Genomic DNA, 11143 nt, shown 5'->3' with positions numbered 1-11143 from the left:
CCCCTATTGGACTACCTTGTTTTTTAGCTCTAATGAGATTTTCTGATCCTCCAGAAACAAGAAAGACAATTAAATTTGTGTTGTTTCAAGGCCAAGTAAAATTTGCTATAAATTTGTTACAGCCAGCCAACAGGAAAACTAATTCCAACCTCCTTTACTAGTCTGTCTGCTTTCCACTTCCCCCCCTTCCCCCTATAGCCTCAAAACTACAAATCCAAAGGAATCCTTTAAAAAATGTGTAAAGCTACCCCCCATTTTGACAAAAAGAAAAACCAATTAAAGCCAAACAAAACTTTTAAAAAATATATATATATTTTTTATTGATTTTCAGAGAGGAAGAGAGAGGGGGAGAGAGGAAGAAACAACAATGATGCCAGAGAATCATTGATCAGCTGCCTCCTGCACACCCCACACTGGGGATGGAGCCTGCAACCCAGGCCGTGACCTCCTGGCTCATAGGTCGATGCTCAACCACTGAGCCACACGGGCTGGGCCCAAATAAGCTTTTGATTTTTATATCGCTTGCATTTTGTGGCCCTCAATAAATAAATTTATTTTTTGTTTCCTAATATATATATATCACATAAAGTTGTCCTTCTGCTCAAAATCTCCCAGCGGTTGCCAATCTTGCGCAGGTTGGAAACCCCATGTCCTCATAACCTTCACCTGTCTCTCATCTCCTGGTCTCCTGTGTGTATGGCTGGCTGCAGCCACACTGCCTCCGTGCTGCTCCCGCGTTCATCCAGGCACACTCCAGCCGCGGCGCTGGTCGCCACATCTCCTCCGCTCCCCACTCTCTCAGGTCTCCTCTCCATCCTGGCTTCTCACTCACTCAGCGCGAACGTTCCATCCAAAACTGCCGCCTCAACACTCCCCACCTCTGACATTGTCGGTGGCACTGACCATCCGAGATGACATCTGACCATGTTTATGGCCCGTTTCCAAGGAAGCCCTGACCAGGCTGCACCCCCAGCGAGGGGGACGCTGCCCGGCCCCTGTCAGGCGCTTCATAAATATCTGTTAATGGAATCAATGAACTATGTGAGGGCTCGTGCAATGAATGGTAAGCCTGACTTCTTTTTTTTTTTTTTAAAAAGGAAAGTAAAATAGGAAATAGGGGCGAAATAACCAAAACCTCTAATGATTTAGAAGGTCAATAGGATTCTCTTAAATGTGGGCCACATTTAAACTTAGAACTTGTAGAGTTAAACCACACCATTGTATTAAAATACTCTGGAGACGCTAAAAAAGCGAGTAAACCGTTTTGTTTTTTTTACATAAAGAACGCAACACAAAAAGCCAGCATTTTTTTTCCCTAAACACGCGCACCAGCCAGCCAGGTCCTCGGCAAATAAATATTGCGTTTTTCTAAAAAATTGTGGTTCTGACGTCGCAATACTGGAACCAAATCCTCACGCAGGAAAAGACCCGAGAATGAAACGCACTCTCCCTCCCCCGGACCCATTTCGGGGCAAAACCCCTCGTCACTGGCCCTGCGGGGGCTAAAGCCGGATTGGCCCGCGGGCCCCGACCCGCGAAGCCCCTGGACCGGGAGCGACTTATTTGGCGGCGGGGACAGCGTCGCGGGGGTCGGTCAGAGCACCCCGGGGCCCCAGACCCCTGCGCCCGTCCTGGGGTCGAAGGGGACGGCGTTTCCCGCAGCGACACCTCAAGCGAGGAGCCTGCGGTGCGCGAAGCGACGTACCGGTACACAAAGTGACACAGACCTGTGCCCTCCGCAGACCCCGCGGATCGCGGCGCGTTGGCAGCCCGGCTCCCCCGCAAGTTTCAGCTACCGGAGCCCCGCCCCCAGCTCGCCTCCTCCCCCACAGCGGGTCTGGAACGCCCGCCGCTGCCTCCGCAAGGTCTGTCGCCTAGAGGAGCAGGGGCGGGACAATGAGGAAGGCTGCGCCCCCTCCCGGCGGAACTCCGCCCACCCGGCGCTCTGCCGGAACTACATGTCCCATGAGGCTCTGGGAGGCCGCAGCTTTCTACCGGAAAGAGTTTCGCTGAAGTGGGGGAGGAGCCCAAAGAGGATTGTGGGAGAGAGGCTCTTCCTTTCCGTCTGGCCGCAGCCATCAGGTAAGCCGTGTTGGAGATATACGCTATTTCATCCGCCGCTCATCTCCCTCTGCCCAGGCCATCCGGGCTCGGGGACCCTGCGTCCTCAGAGCTCCTCCCGCCTCCTGTGCGGGGTGAGTTTGATTAGGATACGGGGCAACCGGGTTACGGAGAGGCGGCCGCCGGGGCGGGCTGGGGGATGGTGTGATGGCGGCGCGAATTCGAGCTGGGCCCAGAGCGTGAAGGAAAGGGAGGCGTGGGGCAGAGGAATAGGAGGCAGGGCCAGGGCTTATTGGAGCGAGTCGGTCGGTTGGGTAGAGTAAATGCTTTTTCGTAGGGAGTTAACCTTTTGGCGGCGGCAACATTCCCCTGTATTGTCGGCGAGGTCTCTGCAGACGGGGCCGGGCCCTTGGGGATGCCGCCTGCCGCAGTGACCCGCCCCTTCAGGGCCTAAGTCTTGCGCCATTCATTCTTGCAGGGGAAAAAAAAAAAAAAGAAATGCGCCGGGTGCCTTGCTGCGTTGCTCTCTCTGGGGTCGCAGAAGTGACTGAGCGCCGCTTCCCGTGGACGCAGCGGCGGGGGTCAGGCTAGCTGCGCGCTGCGGTTTGTGCAGAGCCATTTTCATCCGCAGTGGCTGCCTGGTGGCTGGTGGGGAGCTAAGATGGACGTACGCAGCCTTTAATACCCGGTGTTATCTCAAAGGTAAACCAAGATGGGCGCTTACAAGTACATCCAGGAGCTATGGAGGAAGAAGCAGTCGGATGTAATGCGCTTCCTTCTCCGGGTGCGCTGCTGGCAGTACCGCCAGCTCTCGGCGCTCCACAGGGCGCCCCGCCCCACCCGGCCCGACAAAGCGCGCAGGCTGGGCTACAAGGCCAAGCAAGGTGAGTGCGCCCTGCCTGGGTGCGTGGGTATAATTGTTCCCGGGGAAAGGCTAGGGGCTGGTGAGTAGGAAGAGCAGCTCTTGCCCCGATGACTTCCTTCACGTAGTTCTTTGGCAGCGACTGTCCTCAGCTGTCAACACATTGAAGTTGTGGACCAGTAAATAGTTGTCTAGCTGCTCTAGCAAGTGTGTTGTAGATTGTAAATTTGCATGAGCCTGGACTAAAGCAAAATAACGGTGTAGAGTGAGAATGAGAAGTTAATCTCTATCTCTGGTTAATAACAAAGGACTTGGAAAATAACTGTTTTGTGTTCTTTTTAAAAAGTGAATCTCAAACTGGTGTTCATTTTACCATCGCTGGGTCTGTAGTATTTGACTTACAGTCTGAATGTATTTGATGTAGGCGCAAAAGTGACCTGTCATTAAGTCTTGCACTCTGTGGTTTTTATGAAATCACCGTGATTTTTGTTTATAGGTTACGTCATATATCGGATTCGTGTGCGCCGCGGTGGCCGCAAGCGCCCTGTTCCGAAGGGTGCGACCTACGGCAAGCCTGTCCATCACGGCGTTAACCAGCTGAAGTTTGCGCGAAGTCTTCAGTCTGTTGCCGAGGTAAGTGGTCTTTGAGAAGCAGTTGTATCGGTTACCTCCCGGAGGTGATGTAGATGGGTTTGTGCAACTTTTCTGATAGCTAACTTGTGCCTAGGCGAGCCCTTTGTGTTTAGATGGGGTTTGTGAGTTTTACTATTAACATTGGTCGAGTTTCTGTCGAAGACGAGACTTTATAAAAAGTCTGTTACTAACTTGTCTTTGCTCATATATGTCAAAGTGTTTTATGATTAGTGTGAACCTGTGGAACCTAAGCTTTTGAAGGACAGTAAAAAGAAGGCAAAGCTATGCAAGAGAGACCATTGTGGCCTGCAGTGCCTAAAATACGCTAAATGTTAAGGTTTTTGTAAGAAGTTTGCTTGTCCTCCCCCCTCTGTTGTATTAGAAAAAAGGTGAGTTCCAGAATCCTAAATTTTGTTAGCCAGATATTATTCATTCCTTAGAGGCATTCACAAACCCCATTCATTAGATAGGGGCTAATAGTAGGGAATAGTAGTTTACCTTTTCATACTTATGGTTGGGTGCCGTAGTCTCTTGTCTAGTGATGAACTAAAGAGAAATCTTGGTTCCGAATTTGCTACTGTGGGAAATGTGGGAGGCTGACCCTTTTTCCTCTTCTAGGAACGAGCTGGACGCCACTGTGGGGCTCTGAGAGTCCTGAATTCTTACTGGGTTGGTGAAGATTCCACGTACAAATTCTTTGAGGTTATTCTCATTGATCCATTCCATAAAGCTATCAGAAGAAATCCCGACACCCAGTGGATCACCAAACCAGTCCACAAGCACAGGGAGATGCGAGGGCTGACATCAGCGGGCCGCAAGAGCCGTGGCCTTGGGAAGGGCCACAAGTTCCACCACACTATTGGTGGTTCTCGCCGTGCAGCTTGGAGAAGGCGCAATACTCTCCAGCTCCACCGTTACCGCTAATATAAGTAATGTTTGTAAAATCCTTACCTAATAAACAATTTAGGACAGTCATGTCTGCTTAAAAGTGTTCTTTGATTTGTTAAAACTAGTCTGCAGATTGTCATGAATGCATTGTCACATTATAAAAGTTAAAGTGCAATAATGTTTGAAGGCTATAAGTGATGGTGTGTCTCGTTACTCATAAGATAGACGCTTTTGTCTTGGCTTTATGTCAGTGATTTTCAACCGTTTTCATCTCATGGCACACATAAACTAATTATTAAAATTCTGCAGCACACCAAAAAGTAATGTTTTGCCAATCTGACCAAAAATAGGTATTTTGATCCATTCTTTTTTAACTTGACAATCTAAGGGGGCTAGAGGTTAGTGCCCCTGACTAGTCAGGTATTGCATGTTTTAAAAATTGTGTCCCACCAGTGTGCCACAGTATACTGATTGAAAATCGCTGCTTTATCTTATTAGGGAGTTTCCTGTGTCAGTGTTTGGTATAGGTGTAACATTCTGTGAAGGAGTGCAAAACTAGCCAGTAGATTTGTTGGTGCATGTGATGAAACCTACAGCTTTATTAGGGTAATGCAATGCTCTCTGCTTGTTTACTCTCAAGGGGCTGTTTTTTGGAGTTTGAATTTTGCTTGGAAATATAAGAGATAACCTAATCCATTCTCATGGTCCTGTGCAGAAAAATGAAAGTTAAGTAGGGGGTTCACATTTTTTTAGATTAACCCAATATAACTGCTGCTTCTGAAAGAAGAAAAGTTTAAAAGGATGCCACCATTTTTTAGGAGAATTGGATGATTCTGTTGAAAGAGGGTTCTCTTAAAATTAAACATTCTAGTTTACCTAAACAAAACTGGCTTGATCTCCATAGTACCATTCACTTTCACGTAAAAGCTAGAAGCCCTGATTCAATCCCATGACTGAATTTCCTGCAAAGTAGTAATAGTAATTACATTGGTGTGTATTGAAACTGATGGAAATTGAACAAATGAGAAGGAATTAACTTTAAGGTGTGTTGTGTTATAACTATTATGAACCCGTTAGCCACATTAAGGGGGAAAATGCAGTTGACTTTAAGGGTACTTGTGCTTAGTTCATTTAGTCTTATAAGTCATCTTGGACCAACCCACTATATCCATTATTACTATAATGTTACTGAGAATAGTCATGTATTGGTGTCAGTACAAATTTAAGGTTTCCAGTCTAACCTTGGGCATTGTCTACAGTTATTTTTCTCATCCCTGCTCAAACTACCCTCAAAATCCGTACCATTCCACAAACTTTCCAGGCCTTCAATTGTGTTTACCTTAATGTTAAAGCATACCACCACATTATGTTTGCCTCTTGTCTTAAAATAGACTAGGCTTCTGTTTCCCAGGGTGAATCTGAGCGTGTAGGAAATATAGAAGAGGAATTGGCTCCAATTTCCAATTCTGGGTTTGCTGACTTAATAGGTAGTTTAGTTCTAAAATCCTAATTGCTGGTTTCCTTTTTTAACCAATTTTTCTTATTTTCTTCATGGGTCTTAGAAGGCTTGGTTAAATGATTTCCAGAAAACATGTAGCAAACTCATAAAACCTCTTAAGACCTAAATTCCTTTCCACTCAAATCTCAAACCATCTGTTTTGTGTGTAGAGGTTGTTCAACTAAAGGAATAAATGTCTGTTAAACTAAAACAATGGACCTTCTGTTATCTTTTGTCATCTAAATATCAATGTGCTTTAGAGCAAACCAAATATCCCAACCTGCAAAAAGGTATCAAAACATGATGGCAGAAAGTCAGCAATATGTAGGAAAATGAAGTGTGTAGTACTTCATCTAGAGTTTTTCTCTCGGTTCTTTGGTCCTTGCATGAATTAGAAAAATATTTCAGTCTTTTTCTAATGTAGGGTACTAATTGGGGAAGGGGAGGGAATGTCTACAAGAATGGCTTGCTTCTGTCCTTGTGACCCTACAGTTTTGTCTCCATACAACAAGCACCTAACGCCTTTATGATGGGGAAAACCCAAGTATTAAATGTCACCCTAGACTTTTCCTGACTGTCCCATAAGCTGTTCTGTTTGCTTTAATATTTCTAGATCACCACGTGATTCAAACAACCAAACTGATTATCACAATTTTCTTTAGAAATAGAGCAACTGGTTTCCAACAAGATATAGGTAATTTAGATCCCCTTTGCCAATGAGCAAACAAAGATGAAGCAACTTGCTCAGGTCATGCAGGGGCATTCTGGATTCATATCCTCTCTATAAACCGTTTAAATTTTGATTAGGTAATACATGAACATGGCTAAAAATTCAAAATTTATAATAGATTCTACAGTGAAAGTCTCCCTGTCTCCAAGTTCCCCTTCTGAAAGCAATGTTACCACTTTTTTAAAGTATTTTTTCTTTTTTACCCAAATTGGATATCCCACACATTGTTGATTTCTTTCACATAGTTATATATTTCCAATCTTATATTCATAAAGAGCTTCCTCATGACTAAGGTATTCCACCAATATGGATGTACCATAATTTGTAGAATGTGGCCCCTGCTGATGAACAGGTAAGATTTTTTTTCAGGCCCTCGCTGGATAACTCGGTTAGTGTTATCCCGATACACCAAGGTTGCATGTTCTATCTCCAGTCAAACTACCTAGTTTTATTTTTGCACTTTTGAATGTGGCAGAGGCAAAGCCATGTGTACACCATAGCTTTTCTTTTTCCTGGACATACAACTAAATGTTTTCCTGGTACCTTAAATACATTTAGGTAAGGATCTTAATGATTTATTCTTGCCTATAGAATGGGAGCAGAAGTGACATATTCCCTCCAAGACAGTCAAGAGTTGGTATGCCAATGGGAGCCAGTGCTTCAAATAGCGTAACTAACTACAAGATGGAAGAAAGTTGCTCAACCCCTCTCAGGTTGCACAAGTCAGAAATAGACTTTATTGTGTTAAGCTACTGTGTTAGCTGTGTTCATTCTTGTAACAGCACTAGAGGCATGGTGGATGCAATTTGTACACTTTCGGGGTGGGGGGGGGGGTGTCTCTCAACCTGGCCTGCACCCTCCTGTAGTCCAGGAGCCCTCGGGGGATGTCCAACTGCTGGCTTAGGCCTGCTCCCTGTTACCACCACTACACTCACCAGCCGTGAGCCCAGCTTCTGGCTGAGCAGCACTGCCCCTGTGGGAGTTCCTGCATTGAGCGTGTGCCCCCTGGTGTCAGTGCGCATCATAGTGACTGGTCGTTCTGCCATTCGGTCAATTTGCATATTAGCCTTTTATTATACAGGATAACTTAGTTTGACCCTGCCTAATTCAATTAAGTGAAGTTGAGCATCAATTATATATTTAAGAGTCTTATGTTTGTTTTACAGTGACCTTCTATTATATTCCTTTGTCCACTTTTCTATCAGAATCCATATACTCTTTTTTTTTTTTAATATTTTTTTATTGATTTCAGAGAAGAAGGAAGAGGGAGAGATAGAAACATCCATGATGTGAGAGAATCATAGATTGGCTGCCTCCTGCACGTCCCCCACTGGGGATCGAGCACACAACCTGAGCATGTGCCCTTGACCGGAATCGAACCTGGGACCTTTCAGTTTGCAGGCCGACGCTCTATCCACTGAGCCAAACTGGCTAGGGCCAGAATCCATATACTCTTAATACCATGTTATATTAAGTGAATTGGAAGGTGGCTGCTAGATGATTGCTGCTATGCGTCATTAATACTCTGCTCTCAAGATTCTTAAAGGTGAATTCATGTAGATTAAGTTCTTGACATTTCAACTGTTCATTATATCCTTTCAATTCTAAGCTCTGATTCCATTTTTAAGTTCTAAAATTCCTAAGGAAAATTAGAAGATATATGGTATGTCAGGCAGACTAGATCAAGCATGTCAAACTTGCAGCCCACAGGCCACATGCCTCATTTATTTGGCCCGTGTTAGCCTTTGAATTTGACATGCTTGGACTAGATCCTACAATAACAACCCTCAAATCTCATAGAATAATAAAGGTTTGTTTCTTGCACATATCACATGTTCATTGAAAGTTGGTCATGGTAGTCACTCCAGAAACCACGCTATAGGAATAACCACTATCGAGCATGGCAAAGGGCAAAAAGTATGGTACAGCATGCTCTGCCTTTTATAGCTTCTGCTCAGAAGGTTGTCTGAAGCAAGTCCCATGGCTATACTTGAGTTCAAAGGGTAGGGAAGTGAAATTTTACCATGTGCCTGGAAAGAGGGAGAACCAAATATTTGTGAAAAGCTCTAATGGCTACCACACATACTAATCCATTTGATTTTCTTTTGTCCTACACATTTGAGGGATTGTAGAGAATAGCTGCTGTACAGGAACCAGTACAGTCCACACCGGCAGAGGAAAACTTTATTACTGAACATTGCTTAGCCTTATTAGCATATGATGATAATAAAAAGAGACTTTTAGTCAGCTTTTATTTTCAAACTAGAGGCCTGGTGCACAAATTCATGCATGGGTGGGGTCCCTTGGGGTGGCCTGCAGAGATCAGGCCCCAGCTTGCACCCTAGCCTTGCAGCCCCAGCTCATGCTCCCAGCCTCGCAGCCCCACCTGGCACCCCGCCTTGGCCTGGCACCACCCCCTCATCTGGTTGGGGCCCGGCTCCCTCAGTGCCTGGGAGCTGGGTGGTGGCCCCGCCCCTCACCGCCACTGCTGGTCGCCATCTGCGGGGCAATAGTCGGGGCAATCGGGCCCCCGCTTGCACCCACTTTGACCTGGCGCTGCCCACTCATCTGGTACACTATCCTGCCGTGGTCCTGCTCTTGTCGGGGGCCCTTCAGGGCCAACAGTGCCTCCATTGCCACCCGCTGCCAGCGCCGCGTTGCCAATGCCCACCATGTTCCATGCTGCACCCTGGTGGTCAGCGCATATCATAGCGAGCAGTCGAACTCACAGTTTCCCGGTCCAACAACTGCCTGAGGGGACAATTTGCATATTAGCCTTTTATTATATAGGATTCTCTAAAAACAATGCAACCCTCCTACTGAGTTGATTAATTTGGAAAAATAGGGTTATTCACAACTCTGCAACCAATTTTCCCATCACTTCATTATGTGACATAGCTTCTTTCCTGTAAACCACATAAATATTTACTGAAAAATACTTTAGAATTGCATCACTCAATCTGGTCATCACTAGTCACCTGTCACTAAATTTAAATTAAATATAATTAAAAAGTCAGTTCTTCAGTCACACTAGCCACATTTCAAGTGCTAAATGGCCACCTTGGCTACCATATTGGACAGCACCGAAAATATTTCGACCATCACAGAAGTACAGTGCAGCTTTAGACCTTTGACATTCTTTTCTCCTATTTTTGTGATATTTCCCAGTAGATAGAGTCATCTGAAGTCTGTTTTTTTCACACAAAGTGTGTTTGATGTGTTGCTTTCCTATCAGAATAGTATTTGTTGCTACAGATTTTTAAGGTGTATAATTACTACTTCCTTTGTCAAGTTGATACTAGGTTTTTAGAAGTTTTTGACAAAAGTTCTATCCCAATATTACTATGAGAGAAATGCTACAAGATCTTTTCTAAGAATAAAGGTTTTGGTTTTAAAAGACCTTTAGTTTGCCACTGGATTATGTTTGGCCTGCAGCCTTTGCCAAAGTGTTGGATACTTAAAGTAAGTTTTATAAATATTCATCATTTGGAGAGAAAAAAACCCACAATTTTTTTGGATTTGTCCTGGAAGGATTGAGCTGGCCTGATGTACCAATAGTGAGGTGACATGCAGCCACAAGCTACATTTTTGACAGTTTTTACCCAGTAACCCTCTCCCTACAGTTCCATCATCACCCCCCAGTTCAGCCTTGGGAATGTTGGCTGGACATTCAGCTTGTTCATAGATTTTAGCTATTGTTACTAATGCTGCAGTGAACATCATCACTATGTGTATAGTTTTCAACTTATTTTTATATAGGAAAAATAAACAAAATAGAGACTTTTAATAGGAAACATTGATCAAGTTTCCTTTAAAAATCTGCTGCAAAGGTGGCATAGTTAGCCTGTACCTTTAAAACTCATAATCAGAGCATTCAAGTTTAATAAAGCAGCTGGAACATACACTTTGCAACTCACTCTCAAATCCTGATAAAGGGCATCACCTCACCCCCTCCCAAATTAGATTAAGTCATCTTATTTAATTGGTATGCTGTGAAAATCTGAACTGGTTTGCTTGCAATTTTCATTGTTATTTAAAAAGAGGTTCATTATTTGGCAGTCCTAATTAGTTTAGAAACAGTACTTAATGGGTAATGTAATTATCAGTCATTTAATCACTAAACTGCTTTCTATGAAACTGTAAACATACTATCCAGGTTCCAGAGGTTGGAACTAAGCTAAGAAGTTCCACTTATCAGAAAGGAAAATTCAAGAGTGATCATGAGCATTAAAGAATTCTGTTTATTGGCCCTCAGTTAGATTCCGTGGATAAGGGCCCTGTTAGAATCCATTGCTGGGGAAAAAAAAAAAAAAAGAATCTATTGCTGTTGACAAAATCCAGCATTAGTGTTTTGATTAGAATGAAACAATTTTAAATGCTCCACCCCTCCCAATTTAGAAGTCCCTAATTTGTTCATTCTTATTTAGTTTTTGTATGACATACGTTGGTATAATAACAGCTCATAGATTTC

The 11143-nt window shown here is 44.3% G+C and overlaps 2 protein-coding genes across 3 annotated transcripts in view; one reads left to right on the top strand and one right to left on the bottom strand.

Annotated features, from left to right (window-relative positions):
• NKIRAS1 (NFKB inhibitor interacting Ras like 1) overlaps positions 1–1900 on the bottom strand; it is a 16219-nt gene extending 14319 nt beyond the window's left edge. The window contains exon 1 of the mRNA XM_023752967.1: positions 1706–1900. The gene's annotated coding sequence lies outside the window, so the exon portion shown is untranslated. The remainder of the gene's footprint in view (positions 1–1705) is intronic.
• A 46-nt stretch (positions 1901–1946) lies between these two features.
• Positions 1947–4544, top strand: RPL15 (ribosomal protein L15). 2 transcript variants are annotated; one of them, XM_006087617.3, is made up of 4 exons: positions 1947–2082; positions 2764–2945; positions 3420–3556; positions 4175–4544. In XM_006087617.3, the coding sequence occupies exons 2-4, from the start codon at positions 2774–2776 to the stop codon at positions 4478–4480; spliced, it is 615 nt and encodes a 204-aa protein (XP_006087679.1). In that variant the 5' UTR covers positions 1947–2082; positions 2764–2773; the 3' UTR covers positions 4481–4544. The 2 variants fall into 2 exon arrangements, with proteins under 2 accessions (XP_006087679.1, XP_006087680.1); XM_006087618.3 differs by having other exon boundaries at positions 2032–2195.
• Positions 4545–11143: the final 6599 nt, after the last annotated feature.

This window comes from Myotis lucifugus, unplaced genomic scaffold (genome assembly GCF_000147115.1).
Source record: "Myotis lucifugus unplaced genomic scaffold, Myoluc2.0 scaffold_39, whole genome shotgun sequence".
NCBI lineage: Eukaryota > Metazoa > Chordata > Mammalia > Chiroptera > Vespertilionidae > Myotis > Myotis lucifugus.
This window is presented reverse-complemented; position numbering and strand designations above follow the sequence as displayed.